The following is a 19,463-nucleotide window of genomic DNA, read 5'->3' as shown; positions in this document are numbered from 1 at the left end:
GCCCTTAATTTTAACTCCAGCTGTTGTGGCAGCCTCCAGCCGGGTACAGGTGTGAGCAGACAGCCCCTGCCCAAAGCCTCACTGACTCACTCAGGTGGGCCTCGTGGAGGAGCAAGGAGGTGGGTGAGCAGCACTGGCGGTGGGAAGGAGAGCTGCTGGCAAGAGGTGCTCAGCTCCTCAGAGACCCCCAGCAGATTTGAGTTGCACCCTGATCAGTTCATAACCTACCCTAGGATTGACTTTCCCTGTTTCACTCATCTCAGGCCCCCACAGCTGTCCCCTAGGGCCACTTCCCAAAATAAACTCCCTGTACACAAGCCCCAGTCTCCACTTCTCATTTTTCAGGAATCTCTAAGGTATGACACAGATATCAGTCTATTGGGTCTGCCACACAAGTTATCACCGGCCGGCGGGGAGTTAAACCACAGAAAGTTATCATCTCACAGTTTTGGAGGCTGGAACCCCAAGATCTAGGTGCCAGCAGGGTTGGAGTACTCTGACTCCTTTCTTCTTGGCTTGCAGGCAACTGGCCTGTCACTGCCTGTCTGTGTGCGGGCCTTCTTTGCATCTGTGTCCTGGGCTCCTTTTCTTATAAGGACACCCTTCAGATTGGGTTAGGACCTGCACCATCAGCTTCATTTTGCCTTAATCAGCTCTTCAAAGGCCCTAACACACAGTTCCACCCTCAGGTGCTAGGGCCAGGGTGTCCGCATATGGCTCTGAGGGGAATGTGTTCAACACATATTGAACCAGGGTGCTCGTGAGCCAACAGAGGCCTATTAGGGCACGGCCCTTAAAACCTCAGCAGTCACGACCACCAGCTCTAGGAATAGATTGCCCCTGTGGTGCTAAACTGCCAGAGAGGGGCTGCAGTAACCGTGAGCGCGTGCTTCCTTCTATAGCTGCAACTTCCTGTCCTCTTCTCCTGCCTCGTATGCGCTGGGTGACCAGGAACTCTGTGCATTTTGGATATGCCTGGGTGTCACACACTTCTCTACTGAGGGGCTTTGAACACATTACTTAATCACCCTCAGCCTCAACTTCCTGCCCCATCAGGTGGTTAAATTGAGGGTTCAGTCAAGCATGAAAGACAGGGCCAGAGTGATGCTCAGTAGCCAGATTTTAGGATTGACCCAGATAAGGAGAAAACACTGTTGGTGTATGGGCTAAACTATGAATGAAAGTGTGGGGAAATTCTGTCGTTTAGGGAGAATTGTTGGTCCTGGAGATGTGACTGCTATAGGCTCTACTCCATCTGCCGTCCCTCAGCCTCCCCCGCCCACTAAGTTAGACATGCAGGGTGAGGGAGCACCGACCCAAACCCCATCCCCTCCCCTAAGTTGGAGGAGGCCTCAGTGGTGACCCTGAACCTTGCTTTGAAGCCATGTTAGGAGGTCTTCTCCCCATCTCTGTTTCCAGAAACTCACCAGAGCCCCTGTCTTCCCCTGCCAGCTTTGCTGACCACCCCAGGTTCCCCAGCATCACCACCAGGGCCCCTGCTTTGACCATTCATCCTGCTGGAATCTGTGGGGGAGGGAGGCCCCGAGAGGGTGACCAGTCAGAGGCCCATCTCTACCTGGGCTGGTCTTGGCGGCTAGCAGCACTGAAGGAAGGGCATGAGTGTGACTGAGCAGGGGGCCCCTGTGAACGGGGGAGGTCTCAGGTCAGAATCGGACTATAGAGGTCTGTCAAGCTTTCCCTGGTGGTAGGAAGCAGCTCTTCCTAGCCCATGGGTTGTACAGGGTGGCCAGTCTTCATGTTTATAATCCGAATAGATCCTACATATCACATTGATCTGAGGTATTATTTTTAAAGATGGGCACATGCTGTTGTGATTAATAAAATCCACACATCTTTCGAAGAGTTTTTACATGTATAGATTTTTGTCCTTGTGCATTTTTCTCAGTGAACAAAAAGCACACACACTCACCATCATGCAAAGTCCATAGTTTTCTGTCAATGCCCAGAAGGGCTCCTCCTACTCTGGAATGCCAGGCACCACCAGTGGTCTTCCAGAGTTCAGCTTCATGAGCACATAGGACAAGCAGTTAACCATACAACCAGCTGGTGTTTATGCACTGTACCTTCTCCTGCAGGCTCTGTGCTAAGTGTTTTATAGGCAGCAGATCTGGTCACCCTCTGAATCCCAGTCCGCTTCTGCCTGTTGATCACCAATGGCACTGAGACATCTCTGCCTTGTTTTAGGATTGTTTGTGGATCTATATGACCTCACCCAGGCCCTGTTCATTTTTGTGTCTCCAGGGTCAAGGAGGGGGTAAACCCTCCTTAACTCTTTGGTGGGTGGGTGTGAACAAGCACCTGTGTCTAGTTCATAAATGGAGGAGTCTGAAAAGGCGTGGGTGCTGGTCAGCTCTGCCCACCCAAGCCCTGCTTAGTGACTCAGGGCGGCTCACACAGAGCTGCTGGCTTCCTTGTGGTCACACTTTGGACGGCTCCCTGGTGCAGAAGGTCCTCAGGCACTCAGGGGCCACAAGGCTTCCTCCACGCCCCTCCCCCAGCCCGTCTGAGCATGTGCCCTTGGGCGGAGGGCGGAGGCATTTCAGAGGCACTTGGGAAAGGACAGGCCTGGCTGGTTTAGCCGTCTCTGGTTCCCCTGTGGGTGGGTTCTCTCTGGGAGGGGTGCTGGGTGGAACCAACCTGATAGATACCCCCGTCCCCACAGTGGGATGCGCGGGGACCTCAGGGATCCTCCCACCGTTTCCCTTGAGTTCCCAAGTGCTTCAGGTTCATGGGTAAGGAAGGCACAGGGCTGAGCTGCTCCCGGGATTTCACCTCTGCTCTCTGTCTCCTTCTCAAGGCTTCCTCCTGACCTTGGCGCTGACTGAAGCACTGGTATTTGCTGCCCAGGAACCATCTCCCAGGGAATCTCTTCAAGTCTCCCCCTCAGGCACCATCCCAGGCACCATGGTGACAGCATCCCTCAGTTCTACCAGACACTCCTCCATGGTGGCCACCCCTGCCTCCGTGGTGACACCGACCCCTCATCCTGATGGACCCTCCTCACAGGCCACAGCTCCCATGGCAACGACAACACCCCATCTAGATGGACACCCTCCCACAAACACCATCTCCACCATCATGGCGACGGCATCCACCCCCCATTCTGAAGGCTCCCTGTCCACAGGGCCACTTCCTGCTGCCGTGGCAACCACATCCTCCCATTCAGAGGGCCGCTCCCCGGGTGAGACTGCGCCCACCATCCTGCTGACAAAGCCAGGGGAAGCCACCAGCCGTCCCCCCACAGCCCCCTCCAGAGCTACCACACGCAGGCCCCCCAGGCCCCCTGGCTCTTCCCGAAAGGGAGCCGGCAGTTCACCACGCCCTATCCCCGCTGCACCCAGTGGTCATGCCGGGAGGAAGGACGGCCAACGGGGAAGAAACCAGAGCTCCACACATCTGGGGCAGAAGCGGCCGCTGGGGAAAATCTTTCAGATTTACAAAGGCAACTTCACAGGGTCTGTGGAGCCTGACCCCTCCATCTTCACCCCCAGGAACCCGCTCTGGGGTTACTCCTCCTCTCCACAGCCCCAGACAGTGGCCGCAACCTCAGCGCCCAGCAGGACCTCGTGGGTACCACCCACCACCCCCCTAGTGCCTGTGGAGGACAAGCCCAGCCTTAGCAGGGCAGACCAGGGGGGTGGTTCCACCTTCACCAGCCAAGGAGGGGAGCCAGATGCCACAGCAGCCTCAGGCACCCCTGCCAGTCAACAGCGTGCTCCAGTGCCTTCTCAGCGCCCCCATGGTGACCCGCAGGACGGCTCCAGCCACAGTGACTCCTGGCTTACTGTCACCCCCGGCACCAGCAGACCTCCATCTACCAACTCTGGGGTCTTCGCAGCCACCACGGGGCCCATCCAGGCTGCCTTTGATGCCAGTGTCTCAGTCCCTTCCGAGGGGCTTCCTCAGGGAACATCCTCAGCCCCGCAGGCCCCAGCCCGCCCAACAGGGGCTTCAGAAAGCACTGTTTCCCAAGCCGAGGAGAAAGCTGTGGCCACCCCCACACCCACCATGATGGGCAGGGTGCCCAGTCCCCTCTCCACAGTGGTGTCCACAGCCACAGGAAACTTCCTCAACCGTTTGGTCCCCGCCGGGACCTGGAAGCCTGGAACAGCGGGGAACATTTCTCACGTGGCCGAAGGGGACAAACCCCAGCACAGAGCCACCATCTGCCTGAGCAAGATGGACATCGCCTGGGTGATCCTCGCCATCAGCGTGCCCATCTCCTCCTGCTGTAAGTGCCTCACACGCTCCCTTCTCCCCTCGCCCACCACCACGGCAGCATGCCCATCCCCACAATTCCTTTGCCCCACACTTGGGCAGTCCCCACCAAGTGGTCTGCAGAGCTCCCAGAACCCCAGGAGAGAAGGCAGCAGAACAAGAATCCCAGGTTATCCCACTCCTGGCCCCTAGCTCATCAGGCCATGGCTCAGATGCCCACTGATCATAAAGGCACAACTCCTATGAGCTGGGAGTCAAGTCCAACTCGGCATTTTGCAGAAAGAAACACCAGGCTGGGGAAGGGACATGGTTTCCCCAGGACCCCAGAGCTCATGAGAGGCAGGGTTAGAATGTAAGCTCAGAGAACCCATCTTCCAGCCCAGGGCTCATGTCATGACACTACCCTGCCTGCTCTCTTCTCTAGCCACGTGACACCAACACCCCGCAAGGTGAGAGCTGGTGCTTCCAAACCGACAGCCTCCAAGTAGCAGAGCCCTTGGAGCCTTCCTCCCCACCTCTCTTCCATCACCCTTACTGCTGCTCTCTTCTCCTCCTCCTGTCTTCCCTCAAGAAAGAAGAAAAGATGAAGTTTTTATTTTGCAGGAAGTTCTAGTAGCCTTGACAAAAACAGTACTTATAACTAAATTGAGGCTTACAAGTTACATGTGAATTTAGCTATTTTGTGGCTCCTCCCCATTTTGCTTGTCCATGAGTGGTGTGAAGTGGTGCTTTGTGGACCTTGTCATTGCCTTTGCTCCCACTGGGTACATGGAGAAGGGCTCCCCTAGACCACAACAATAGCGGGCCACCAGCGCCCCCTTGCTGCCACCATCACTCCCACCATCACTCCTGTATTGAAAACTCTAGGGGCTTCTTCCTCCCTGAAAAAAGTGTAGTGAAGGTGTTAGTTGCTCATTCGTGTCTGACTCTTTGCAACCTCCTGGACTGTAGCTCACCAGGCTCCTCTGTCCAAGGAATTCTCCAGAAAGAATACTGGAGTGGGTAGCCATTTCCTTTCTCCAGGGATCTTCCCAACCCAGGATTGAACCCAGGTCTCCTGCATTGCAGGCAGATTCTTTACTGGCTGAGCCACTGGGGAAGCCCTCTTCCTCCCTGACATCTCCACAAAGAACCTGATGCAATCACTCGGGACCCAGGGCTGCCTTCATGTCTCCCCCATGCACCTGATCTCAAGTCTTAAGAGTTCTTCTGATGGCCTCACAGGAATCCTTACTGTGCCTGCCCTCCCCCCAGCCCCACCACACACACAGACATCATCCAGGTGCCCCCTCAGTCTTTGCAGGGGTGAGAAACCCCTGTGCTCCCCACTTAGCCCCTTTCTCCTGTGGCTGTTTCCAGCTCTCCTGGGGGCATTGTAATTTCCCCGTTGTAAGTTACACTCTTTGGTTCTAACCTCTGCCCTCTGAAACCTCACAAAACAAGTCCACCCACCAACCCCTGAGATACAGGAAACCACTCTCAAGGGCAAGCTTTTCTTTTCCAAGCTGTCGTCCCTGTCCCTTTGAGTCTCTTCACAGGGCCACCTGGCCCTGGTCCTGCCCCTATCTACCCCTCCAATGGCCTCAGTTCATGCCTGCCCCAGAAGAAGCACCGCATTACCTGTGCCCGGCCGAGGCAGAGAAGCGTGCGTGGCAGTTCCTCAGTTCGGACACTTTAGTCACATTCAGGCAACCTGCTCTGGCATCAGGTCCTCACGTCACACCATGGGCTCAGCCTGATCTCAAGGGGAATGAAGCCCCAGAAACTTTTTCAGAGGAGGCTATGCGGCCAGGTCTCCCAGCCTGTCTTCATGTTATGGGTCAATCGAACATCAGCACAGGAGGTGTGTGCCTTTAACATGAACCTGATGTCTGCTTGGCATTGTATTCTGACAAAATCCTTTTTAATCTGAGTCTGGATTCCTTCCAGGAGCTGCCTCTCCCAGCTCTCTGTCTGCTTCTAGTTGATAAGCAAAGCAAACTTTCCGTGTTGAGGAAAGTCCAGTCTGCTCAAGGACCCAGTGCGGAAAAAGTGAAAATGTTTACAGGTTGCATATTTCATTCTTTCCTTAAGCAGATTTATTGTCACTCATGGGTGCACACAGATATTCTTAAAGCTGTGATTGCTCACTTCTAAAACAGAAGAATGATAATGAGAAAATGTAGCACTATTAGCCAATAAATTATTAATAATGGTCATATTTGAGAAGTAACCACATTAGAGACAGCTTTCTAATTTTCCATTCTTTCCATGTGTCTAGAGGCTGTAGTTTACAAAGGGAATTCCTACTATTTTTAATCATTCATCCTTAAAACAGACTAGCTAGAGCAATAAAATAAAAAGACAAAGCAGATACACCATACAGGTAGGGAGTATGTCACCAAGTGAAGTGACTTGCCCAGGGTCCCAATCACACCTGAGCCAGCCCAGATCTGGTGACACAATCCATTCAACTCAACAGCATCTCCCAAGTGCTCACTGTGTGCCAAGCACTATTTCAAGCATGAGGGACCCAGAAGTGTGTGACACAGCTTCCCCCAGCCAGCTGCCCGGGCCCTGTCCCTATCTGCACTCCCACAGCCCACACCCACCTGGGTCTGCAGGTCTAAAAAGATGTCTCCAGCCCCTCTGCTATATATGAGTTTGAAATTAGATCAAATTTTACTGCAAAGCAGAAAACCCATGGGCTGCCTAAACCATGCATAATAACATCAGCCAAGACAGAAGTGAGGACAAGCCTGGAACTGCACCGTGAGAATGCTTCTGGCACTGACAGGAACCTTCAGCCACTGGGCGAGAGCATATTACTTCAGAAAGGAAGATTTCCCCCTGGGACCCACAGCCCCTGCTTCCTTTGGTGTCTGTCTTGCATCTCCACCATCCTCAGGCCAAGCCTTCACTCAGCAGGGTTCCAGCCTGGCTGCCTCCACATACATACAGCTCCCTGTCCTGTGGGACTATCGCTGACCCTGTGAAGGTCCTGATGAGAGGGGCACTGAGAAAGAAGATGCTTGTCCAGCTTTAAAATACTGTGCTGTTTGAAAGCTCATAGCCTGGCCAGGTCTAGGGGCCCCACAGTCAGACCTTCTCAGCAGCTACATTTATCCTAAAGCACACTCTCCAGCCCTCAAAGAAGAGTTTCCTCTTTGGCTGGTTTGTCAGATATTTCAAGCAATCTGCATTGGTGACAAAGTACATGCATAGATTTTCTCATCTGGCTTTTCTGAGTAGTCCGGGCCCTGGTCCAGCTTCTCTGGGGCTGCTGGGCAGGCCAGCAAGTCCCCGGTTTCCGGTGGAAGCAGAGGGTGATTGTAGCAAGTCTCAGGTCTGCTCAGAGGGGCTGTCACCACTCACACCTGCCCTTCAGATCATGAGCCCTTTCTAGCAGCTGGAAGGATGTATGTTGCGCCAGGTCTGAGAAATGCTTTGTCTCCTGAGCCACACTGGAAACAGCCACACTCAGTTTCAGATGTGCTGAGAACTGAAACTGATTGGATCCAGGCCACGTTTGGTCAGGGGCTGGGAGCTGGGTGGCTCCTGAGATGGTCTCTGCTGCCACCATCAGGACGCACGGGCCACCACCTCCTGCTGGAAGCCTCTGGGTCTGGTGCCGAAGTGGTCCCTCTCTTGGCTGCCAGTACTCTGGGTTTCCATCAGGAGGTCAGTTATGTGGCTTTGTCAGGCTCTCTGGCCTGGCCTGCACATACCACATTCATTGTTGAGACTGTCTTCATCCAGCCTCCCTGGAAGAGATGGGAGTTACATGGGGCGAAAGCAGGAAACAAGGCCAGTTACAGATATTTTTCATCATCAATCCAAGCTGAGCCATCCAAAGCAGAGCAACCTCTCACTGACCCAGGATTCGTGAGAGTTCACATGCACGTTACCCAGGACAGGCTGGCCTCCTTCCAGACGTACAGAAATGCCACTGGAGCAGCAGAGAGAACGCATCCTTATGCCAGGTGGCTCGCGGCTATATTACCAGTTGTTCTGTGAATGTTACTAAGTCCGAATGTGTCTGTGTACCTTTACTCACAGACCCCAGTGACTTTGTAGTTATTATATTTTAAAAAAGAAAGAAAGAAACCTGGGTCAGAAGTACTCTTTCCAGTTAAAAGAATAGATTACAACGGGAAGTAAGCATGACCAGGTTTGTCTCCTTGGGGTTTATGAACCAACCGAGGGAGGTGGGGCAGCCTTTGAAAAAGGCAGGCTTACCCAAGGGTGTTCCCGAGGCTGGACTAGAGTGTCCTGGCCACGCTCACAGCTCTTCCCTGTGCTTCCCAACCAGCACCCACCACAGGAACCTTCTGGAGCTTCCTCAGGCACATCTCCATCCACCAGGCCAGAAAGTCAATGAGCCCCCAAACCTGCTTTCCCCAGGCCCGCCACCCGGTCCAGCCCGGCCTCCTTCCACACCCTGAGGCCTCCCTTGACCTCCCGCAACCTCCAGAGTGAGGAAATGATTGTCCACAGATGGGCTGGCACCACTCGACTAATCCTTTCCTCCAGGGTTTCCGGTTTCTAATCTACCTAATGAGGGGCCAAACTGAGATGTCAGAGCTCCCTGCCCTCTGTCATTTGCCTAACTTTAAACCCGTGTGAATAGCTTGAGAGGGACCCTGCTGTAACAGGAAGCCTTGACTTGGGATCCAGACACACCTGGATGTAAAGCCAGCTCTCCCACTAGTCGCCCCTGGGACTTGGACAGGTTAACCCTTGGGCCACTGTTTTCTTACCTGCAAAAATAGGACTAACGTCCACTGTGTTAGTTCAAGGCCTTCAGGAGGCAGATACCAAAACAGAATTAGGCCTGCAAGAAATTTATTGGGGAAACACCTTTGAATTATTGATATAAAGGAAGAGGAGGTGGAGGGCTGGGAAGGAAAAGGCTGGATAGTCGTCCTGAGGAAGCTTCCACGAGTGAGGGGAGTCCTCAGACCATTAGAGGAGTTTCCTATCCTGCGGGAACAGACCTGCTCCATCAGTGATGGCTGGGAGCAGCCTGGGAAGGGTGGCCTCGGCACACCCGTGGTGGCAAGTTAGGGGGCAGAGGCGGGGGTGGTCCCTTGGCTGCCCCGTGCAGCAGGAGAGCTGCTCAGGCGCTCGCGGGGCTGCAGCTGCCACTCCAAAGCCTTGTGGGGGACAGCAGATGCATCTGAAGTCCTATCACAGCATCTACCATGGGGAGGTGCCCGGTGAGGACACGGTCAGAGGGTGATGATACTCATCTCATTGTCAGGACTTGCCACACATCCTCCAGCCGCCCATGGAGAGCACCCTCAGCAGGCATTGTCAAAGCACCTCCCTCGGGGTCCTATAGGCTTTCGTGTCCATTTCCCATCGTATAGCAGGTCCCAGCCCCGAAATGAGGTCCCTTCCAGAAACACAGCACAGTACCCAGGCTCCATCTTCACGTCAGCGACCCTCCTCCTTCCTGTCATACATCCGACAAGCTGTGGCTGATTCTCTATTGATGTGCTGGAGAAGCGGGGAGAGCTTGCTTCACTCTCATTTCAGTTTCAAAACTAGAGGAAATAGGGATCCTATTGACCTCCTCGAGGGTCTTGACAGCATTTCCCTTTGGAGAAACAGAGCAGTTGAAGCTTTCGGTGACATGGGAGGGGGCGCGGCTTGCACATGAGTGTGCAGAGTTGTGTGGTTTAGAAGTTTAGGCGACTTCAGTTGCCTCTTCTGTGAATGGGAGGAGTGCCAGCACCTTCCTCAGGCAGCCATATCGTGAGTTAAATCAGACGGTAGAGCACCTGGGAATAAAATAGAGACTCCATAAATTTGATTGAACTTTTCTTTCTGAGATGAAAGCTCAGACCCCAAAATAATGGAAGTACTAACCTAACCCTTGGTCTTGAACCACGCAGCAGGCATGCAGCCCAATTTTTCCTTCAGGGTCTCCCTTTAAGGATGATGATGTGAGAACCGGAAGGAAACTCATATTAGTGAAGCACCTATTGTGTGTCAGGCAGTGCTCTCAGCATTTGGCATTCATGATCCTTACAACCCTGCCAGGTCTATAGTGATCAGCATGAGGAAGTGACGCCTAGTGTAATACACAGCCGAGTCAGACTTGAACTCAGGTCTTTTGGAGTCTAAGCCCATGCTCTTCCTGTAGCCGGGCTGGCCTCTGGTGTGTAAGTGAAATGGTGTTTGAGAGGCACCAAGAACTCCCCGATTGACGTGTAATCAGGCTGGGAGTGCTAACAACATGGGAGGAGGAAGAGAAAGTGAGGAACAGAACTCCCCATTCCGACCCCCAGCCCTTCCCACAGGGCAGGACCCTGGTCGTGCGTCCTAACCAGGCCCAGGCCCTGGGGCAGGGGCAGTGTGGGCTCAGAGGGCACTGGCCTGGGATCCAGAGGACCTGGATTCTGCAACCTGCACACACCTAGGTTAGCGGGCGGGGGTGGGGTGAGGTGGGAGGGAGTGGTTCATGCAGCCTAGCCCTCACCCTATGGCTTGGGTTTCCCCAACTTGAATTCCCCTGGGCTGCTTCACCATTCCAGTCCCAGGAGTAGGGTGAAAAGTAGTAGTGACAATGAAGAATAAAAATTCCAGAAAAGAGAAGGGACCAGGGCCTTGCCCCAGCCTTGCCACTTGCTGTGACCTGTGGCAAGCTGGGTTCTGCATCAGAGTCTTCTCCTCTAAAGAACAGGCAGATGTGCCCTAAATTAGCAGATTTTCAGGCTGACTCTGCAGCCTCCCTCCTCACCCCTTCTTCCTGCAACCAGTTGAAGAAAGGGCTCTTTGGAAGGAAGGGAGGAAACCCACAAAGCTTGAAAGGATCTCTACCAGCCAGTCTAAAATGTCTTTGAGCTCAAGTATTCAGAAACTGGCTTTCTATTTTTAAAACTTTTTTGAGAGGACCTGGAAGAATGGTAAGAAAAGTAGAAGTCTTTTTGATCAAAGCAGATTGGATGGAATGGAAACTTGCCCAATCTCTTGATCTTGCCTGGAAGCCTTTTCAAGTAGAGATGCCAGCAAGGCCAGCAGCAGGAAAGAGCTACAGAATTCCTCAGTCAGCCTGCAAGCCTCTGGGCTCTGGGCACTGAGGTCTCAGCCTGTGTGGATGCCAACTTTTGCAGTTCCCCCATACCCTGGCAGGCATAGGCCCCCAAAACTACCAAGCCTGCTGGCCGCTGTGGGCAGAGATGGGCCTCCACTGCCCCCTGGTGGCCACTGCCACCACGGTACCAGCCTCTATGGACAGCTCAGCCTGCCCTCCACCCCCCAGCACAGATGATGGGCACCACCAGGATGTTGAGGGCAACCATGCCTACCCCTGATCCAGAGTTTCAGCCACCCCATGGGTTCTGGGGATGGCTGCTTCTCCTCAAGATGGCTTCTGTCTCCCTGGGGCACTGCATCCCCTGTTCCCCTGTAAGAACCCCGGACAGGCCACCCCACCTCTCTGACCTTGGAAGCCTTCCCTGTCAGCATGTCCAAGCCACTCTGTTCACACGTGGTTCAGCAGCAGCCTCCAAACATGCTCCTTCCTCCCATGCCCCTGGGGGTCCGAGACTGAACAAACAGGGTGGCACCTCAAGCTATGTGGAGGCGGGATCAGACCTCTCTCTGCAGTGAGATTTCAATGTCAGCATTTGGCTTGTCTTTGTGAGGCAGAACCATGGATGGTTGAGAGCATGGACTTCGGAGCCATCTGGATTTGCACTTGGGCAAGTCACTTCACCTCTCTAAGTCTCCATTTCCCTGTCTGTAAAATAGTGACCCTCATAGTACTGACCTCATGGAGTTACATGGAGGATTAAATGAATTCATGTTTCTAGAGTACTGGAGCCCTACATACATGCTATAGGACTGCTAGCAGCTATTTGTTTTTGATGATGGTGGTGGTAATGAGACCGGAGCAACAGTTTTATCAGGGTCCAAGACCTCTGCCTAGAGATTTTGCTCTGAGCCTCTGCCCTCTGTGGAAGTCAAGGCTCATTGGTAAGATTCCTTGGGCTCTGCTCATCTCTATGCCACACTCCCACTTCGGGAACACTCCTCCTCAGTCCTGAGGTGCAGCTTGGCACATACATGTCACTTGCTGCAGCTGAGCTCTGGGGAGCCCTCCCAGTGAGAGCGCAAGGCCTTTACTTGGAGCAAACTCCCTGGCACTGCAACATGCACAGGTATCCGAAATTCCATCCAAACGTCCCCCTGGGCCTCACCTCCCACCTCACTCTTGCCCACACCAACCGCACTCCAGCCATGCTGCTATTTCCTCATGTACATGCAGCTCGTCCCCACCTCAGGCCCCTTGGACGTGCTATTCCCTTCACTAGGGACGCACTGCCCCTGTTCCACCCATGGCCAGCTCCTTCCCCACATGCCAGTCTCAGCCATAAGGTCACTGCTCAGGGAAGCTTTTCAAGATGGAACCCCTCCCGTAGCTCCCCTCGGCTGTCTCCCTCACTTCCCCGTGTTTCCTTTTCCCTGAACAGTTATCTTTCTATACTGTCTAACCCCCGTGAACCTTCCATATACACGCAAGGAGGAAAGTTTATGAGAGCAGGGCGGTCCTGTCTTTTTCTTCTCTCCCCCGTCCCCAGCACCTGGCACAAAGCAGGCGCTCCACGTTTATAGATATTTGTTGAGCTAATGAACAAGCGAATCAATGAGCAGGGCAAGTGGCTGGATGTGTGACTGTCACGGTCCCACCGGAGGCTCACCTCCCTCCCTTCGCGATGCTGGCCCGGCTCTCCGCCCCTCCCTCTCTCTAACCGGGACTCTGTCTGCAGCGGTCCTGCTGACCGTGTGCTGCCTGCGGAGGAAGAAGAAGCCCGCCAATCCCGAGAACAGTCTGAGCTACTGGAACAACGCCATCACCATGGACTACTTCAGCAAGCATGCCGTGGAGCTTCCCAGGGAGATCCAGTCCCTGGAAACCTCTGAGGTAACGAGCCCCAAACCAAGGGCTGCCCCCAGGAGGACTGCCATTGGGGGAGGAGCACCCGCTCGCCTCTCCAGCCTCCTCCTGGCAGCAAGAACCTGCAGGGTCCTGAGCTGTGGGGCCCCGCCCCAGCCCCGCCAAATGGGCATCTGCTTGGCGAAGCACGTTTCTTGGGACTTTGGGTTTCTGGGAACAGGCCAACAACTGTTCATTGAGGACAGTTTGGTGGCAGGCGTTCAGGAGACTGTGAAGGTGGGAGCTTGCTCTGAAGGGGTCCAGGCTCCGAGATGTGGTTAAGGTACTGGACCTTGGCATCATTCAGATAATACGGGGAGAGTAGGATAAGAGGGGGATATGGGGAGAGTTAGAGGGCTGTGAAACCCACGGAGGAGAGCCTCACAGAGCAAGTGCTGGCAGGGTGAATGAGTGCAGGAAACCCCAGCCCGGCCAGTAAGGGAGCTGGGCTTTGAACCCCATGTTCTGATTACAGAGACCACTGCTCTTTCCACTCTCACAGAAGGGTGGGGTAGGGGCCAGGGTGCCCCAGGAGAGGTAGATGGATTAGGCACGGCCTTGGATGAAGTTGGATGGAGTTTGTGCATTAATTAGTCTTGGACAGCAGAGAGTCAATGAAAGTTAAGCTTTTTGTGACCTAGTTGTAGAAAGGTTGTGCTGATGGTCATCATCAGTGAATGGATAAGAAGGAAAGGAAGGATGGTTTAGTGAATGGCTGAATGGATGAGAGGACAGAAAGACAGGTGAGAAATAAGTAAGGGATGCAGTTGAGATGGCTCGGGAGAAGGGTGGTGGACAGCTAAGTAAAAGTGGGGGTGGGGCTGAGCGTGCTTCTGGTGGAACAGTCCCCTGCCCTCCTGCAGACCCATCTCCCCAGCATCCAGATGAGCTTTTATAGACATGCCTGTGATCACATCACACCTGTGCTCAAAACTCTTCCGTAGCTTCCCATTGCTGGTAAGTTGAAGTTCAGAGTCTTTTCAGGGCCTGTGAGGTGAACCTGTCCCCACCCAACCCTCCAGCCTCATGTCATACCCTCTCCCTCATCTGTGAAGCTCAGATGACATTGGATTTCTTTTCATTTCATTATGGCACCAAGTTATATCACACTGCAGGGCTGTGCATAAGCTCTTCCCTCTCCTGGTGTGTCTCCTAGCATGTCCCTTCTCCCTCCTGGGCATCCCCCTCACTGTCCACTCAGTGACTCAGTGACGCACCACTCAGGGTGCAGTCCAACAGTCACTTCCTCAGAGAAGCCTCCCCTGCCTGCCGAGCTGGGCACCCTCTCCTATCATCAGGTCTCAGCTCCTGTGCTTTTCCACTGTGGCATGTACCAGGGTTGTAATTATTCAGCCACAGGTCTGACATGACAATTTTGAGTCTCTCGCCCCCACACTGCTAACCCCAAGGGGAAGTTCTAAGGCACTGATTTTACTCGCCTACCAGCAGTATTGGCACATTCAATCATCTCCTCCTTAAACCATTTCTTCACTGGCATCCCAGCCCCATCCTGTCCTGTTCCCTCCCACCGCCAGCAGCTCCTCCTTAATCTCCATCATGGCCCCCTGTCCTTTCCCCAAGCTCCAGTCACAGGAGGGCCCAGGCTCAGTGCTCCCACTGCTTCTCTTCTCTGTGAGAGAGTTCCGTGACTTTAAGGCCCATTTCTCACCATGACTACCAAGTTCTGCTCTAGCCTGGCCATCTCGCCTGAGCCCCAGACCCATGTGCCCAGCTACCGATGCACACATTTCACGGGCATCTCATAGTGAACAGCCCGAGACTGATCTCTCAGGTTTCCCTGCCACCTCAATGCCCGGAAGCCCCCTGGTGTTTCTCATGATTAGATGGTACTGCTGGCCACCTTCTCCTCTGACACACCCCACATCCCATCCGTCAACAGCCCCTAGTCCATTGGCTTTTCCTCCACATGAGCAGGTCTCACTACCAGCACTGTGACCACCCCCTACCCCAACGACACCCGCCTAGGCTGCCATCATCCCTCGAACCCAGGATTGTTGCCATCGTTCTGCAAACAGCTCTCCCAGCCGCTGTCTGCCCCCAGTCCCCGCTTGCAGTCTGTCCTCCACACAACAACCAGACCAGCCTTTCAAGGGAGGACCTCATGTCAGTCACAACTTCCAAGCCTCACAGGGCTCCTCCTCACACTCTGGACAAAGTCCAGATTCCTCCTAGCTGGTTTTTTCTCAGGCTTGCCCTGCCTACCTCCTCCCTACTCTGCCAGGCCCCCCAGGAGTACAGGTCTCAGTCCCTAGAGTAAGCTCATCCTGGCACCTGTCTGAAATGCTTTTCTCCCAGCTGCCTCCATCTCTCACTTCCTCCAAGCCTCTGCTGCAGTGCCACCTCCTCAGAGAGGCCTTCCCTGACTGCTCTACACAGGTTAGAACCCCACCTTCCCCCTATCCACGGTGCTCTGTCCCCACCCTGCTTCATTTTTCTTCAGGACTTCTCTCCACCTGGCATTGTACCCTTCTCTCTCTGTTGACTGCTGAGTATACATCTCACCTACTGGAACACATGCTGCCCCAGGGCAGGAGGCTTCCTCACACCCTATGCCCAGCTCCTAGAACAGTGCTGAGCATGTGGTAGGTACTCAGTAAATGGTCATCACATGAGTGAACTTTGCTCACAATCTACCCATCATCCACCCCAAAGCCTGACACACAGTGGACACTCAGAAAAAAAAAATTAGCTGAAGGACAAACAGAGGGACAGGCCTTACAATGGCATTGATCTTTAGCATGACCAGGGTACAATTTGGTGGCAGGAGTGTTCCTGAAAACTGTCACAGTGAGTAAAAAAAAAAAAACAGGTAACTTGGCCCAAGGGCTGGGCCCACTTTGAGTGTGGGCTCTGTTCCCCTGGACCATAAACTGCTTACAAATTGGTAAATGAAAACCAAAAGCCAGAGGACAGTGCTGGTGAGCACAGCACCCACAGCCCCAGGCCACCGTGGGACACAGGCCAGAGACCCTGCTAGGACCCAGGGTCAGGGGTCTGCAGCAGCGCCAAGCTTGGCTGGCTTCAGAGTGGGTTTCTCACCCTCTCCCAGTCGGCCTGCTCCCCTCATCCTGCTGTATTCCCAGTAACAGCAGTTGTGCCCTGTCCCCCGGGCACAGAGGCCCTGCCCACCCACACAGCCACCGCAGTCATGGGGCCATGAGCTCACTGCCAGGCTGCCAGCTTTGGAGGCTGCCAAGTGCTTCGCCTAAGCAAGTTTCCCTGGCACCCTGCTCCCCTGCTGGGCTGATGAAAACAGCAAAACAGAACTGTGTGGGCAGAATTGTGGTGCCCAGAAGCGTTTGGAAACTTTTTCATGCTTTCTCCTCTTTTTCCCTCCCTCCTTCCTTTATTTTTCCTTCCTGCCTTAGTTATTTTCTACATAACTTTCTCTTTTTTTTAACACAGAATAACTTCCCCAATGTGGTTTGCCCTTAAACTCTTGTGAGGACTGTAAAACCACAGCACATCTCTGGCTCCAAACTCTCCATCAGCTTAACCCCAAAGCCCAATGAAGAAAGAGGATTTCTGTCCCCTCGCTGACACGCTGCCCTGGTCTCCTCTCTTAGACAGCTGGCCCCACGTCCACCCCTAAGATGAGCGAAGGAAATTCTTGTCTTCTGAAGACATTTTACAACAAATGGCCTTTCTTCCTTTCTCTCCTTATTACCCATAAATAATATATACTTGTCAAAAATTGCATGCTTTTTATTCATTTTGGGGGGAGTATAGTGCAGTGAAAACAAAAACAAAAAAGTCTGCACGTTTTGTTTAAAAATAAATTTCAGAGTATTGATCATGACATCTTAAATTGAAGCCATTTCTAAGCTGATGCTGCTGCTGCTAAGTCGCCTCAGTCGTGTCCGACTCTGTGCGACCCCATAGACGGCAGCCCACCAGGCTCCCCCATCCCTGGGATTCTCCAGGCAAGAACACTGGAGTGGGTTGCCATTTCCTTCTCCAATGCAGGAAAGTGAAAAGTGAAAGTGAAGTCGCTCAGTCGTGTCTGACCTCTAGCGACCCCATAGACTGCGGCCTACCAGGCTCCTCCACCCATGGGATTTTCCAGGCAAGAGTACTGGAGTGGGGTGCCATTGCCTTCTCCATTTCTAAGCTGGTCTGGCCTAAACCAGTTACACCCAAGTCTGCCACTGAGTCTTTGCCCTACAATAGCCTGCAGGCTCTGAGGCTTCCGTTGTGTGGAACTGGAACAAACTGTGGCTTTTTTTCTCTATGTCAACACCTGGGCTGGAGTCTGAGAACTGCTATTGCATAGCCCCCATCTGCCTCCATGACTGAGGCCGAAGTCATTCAGATGACCTGAGCGGGTTGTCTGTTTCTAGGCTTTCCCCCTCCTGGGTCTGTGTAGATGGACTGAATTTTTCAGTCACCTATTGTGCAGTCACACAGAAATTCAGATCCATTCAGCTCAGCACATCCAATGCTATAAGAAACAGGCTTAGAATTCTGACCAGGCTCTGGGAGGACTCGGGAGGGAGGAATGAACTCTGCAGGTTCTGGTAGGTGGGTCTCAGGAGAAGAAAGAGGAGAGCAAGTGCTGGGTGTGTTCAGGAAAGAAAAGTGGTGAGGCCTCCTGGAGGTCTGTGGGGAAAAGGTGGAAGGAGAGTCTGGGGCCCAAGGGGACCAGGTTTTGCCCACTAGGGCAGCGAGCTGTACACCATGGACAGCTGTACACGCGTGGACAGCAATGCTACCTCTTGCAGCCTAGAGTGGAGATGATTCAGGAAGCAGGAACCCTTCTTTGGAAGCTGCTATGAAGATCTGAAAAAAGAGCAGACAGATCTCTGAACCCCAGCATCAGCAGTGAGGATGATGACAAGTGGTTAAGATGAAGAGAAGATAGGTAAAAGGGATTAAGAGGTACAAACCTCCAGTTATATAATAAATAAGCCTCACGGATGTAATGGTACAGCATAAGGGATATGGTCAATAATATTGTAATAACTTTGTTTGAGGGCACAGGTTATTGGGCTTATCATGGTGACCATCTCATAATATGTGTAAATGTCAAATCTCTATGCAGTACACTGGAAATTCATGTAACTTTGTATGTCAACTACATTTCAATAACTTTTTTCATATTTACCAAGCACTCCCAAGTGGAAGTAAATGTTCCAGTGGGTATGTAAGAATGGCCACCTGATGACCCCTCCCCAGCTCACCCTGTCTCCTCCCTCTGTCCTCCAGGACCAGCTATCAGAGCCCCGCTCCCCAGCCAATGGCGACTACAGAGACACCGGGATGGTCCTCGTTAACCCCTTCTGCCAAGAAACGCTGTTTGTGGGAAATGATCAAGTGTCGGAGATCTAACTAAGCAGCAGCCCTCGCTTTACTGGTCCCCACCTTCCATCTCTAACTTATCAATATACAAATATATATTATAAATATAATCTTTGTGTAACCCTGACTTGATGAGAAACATTTTCAGCAGCTTTTTTTTCCTAAGAATTGTCAACATCTTTTTTATAAGTGTGGTTTAAAAAAAAAAAATCTTGGCGGAACAATCCATGGCCTTTATAAAATAAAGGTATTTCTAAGCAAAGCAGTTGCATTGATTGCTTCTCTTAATAACTGTCCTTGTACGTGGGGGTCCCAGCAGCCCCAGGCAGGTGAGAGAAGAGACTGGCCTGTACAAGTGGATATTAAAATGGCCAAGTGCAAGGCCTCTGAGGCTTCCTACAGCTCTAGTTCCTCTTGATTCAATGGGAAGGACCCCATTTCCGTCCCCTCATCCGCACCTAGTGACGGGAACTGGGCACCTGGAAGGACGCTGGCGGACAAGGAAGAGGGAGCCCTGAGCCCTGTGACGGCACCAATGGCTGTCGAGGGTAATTGCATCCGAGGTGTGGACAAAGGCTGGCGTGTGGAGGCGGAAAGGACCGCAGTGTCCTCCGGCCACGCCCCCTGACAGCCCCCTCAGGGAGCCCCCACTGTGCTAACATCAGGACTACTTTCCCCTCCGCCAGCAGGAGGCTCCCCTTCAAGTGTATCCCCACATTCTCCCACCACCCGCAAATGCATTAGACACGGTGCCTTTCTCTGGAGACTGTTTGAATGTGGATCCCAGCCCCGGAGCTTTGAAATGCTTGCCCTTCCTCAAGGATCCAATGTTTGGGGGTTCACCTTTGTTTTCTCGAAAGACCATCACATCACCCCCATGAGGAACGTGTTTGTGGAAGAAGCCTTGGAGTGTGGAGCTGTAGTTTTCTAAACCTTCCTCCCAGGATCTTAAAATAACAAGATTGCCAAAGCGGATCTC

At 53.1% G+C, this 19,463-nt stretch overlaps 1 protein-coding gene across 6 annotated transcripts in view; it reads left to right on the top strand.

Annotated features, from left to right (window-relative positions):
* The window catches only part of TMEM108 (transmembrane protein 108), a 409,024-nt gene extending 390,287 nt beyond the window's left edge, over positions 1–18,737 (top strand). For 5 of the 6 annotated variants that reach the window (XM_055569672.1, XM_055569671.1, XM_055569673.1 and 2 more), the window contains 3 exons: positions 2,819–4,252; positions 12,999–13,153; positions 18,392–18,737. In XM_055569672.1, the coding sequence (XP_055425647.1) occupies positions 2,819–4,252; positions 12,999–13,153; positions 18,392–18,514 (1,712 nt within the window). In that variant the 3' untranslated portion in view covers positions 18,515–18,737. Of the gene's footprint in view, positions 1–2,818; positions 4,253–4,663; positions 8,352–12,998; positions 13,154–18,391 lie in introns of those variants that run through there. The other variant, XM_055569676.1, reaches the window with a different exon arrangement.
* The last annotated feature ends 726 nt before the right edge of the window (positions 18,738–19,463 follow it).

Source organism: Bubalus kerabau, chromosome 2 (assembly GCF_029407905.1).
Source record: "Bubalus kerabau isolate K-KA32 ecotype Philippines breed swamp buffalo chromosome 2, PCC_UOA_SB_1v2, whole genome shotgun sequence".
NCBI classification, from domain to species: domain Eukaryota; kingdom Metazoa; phylum Chordata; class Mammalia; order Artiodactyla; family Bovidae; genus Bubalus; species Bubalus kerabau.
Note: the sequence above shows the minus strand (reverse complement) of the source record. Positions and strands in the feature narration are given on the sequence as shown.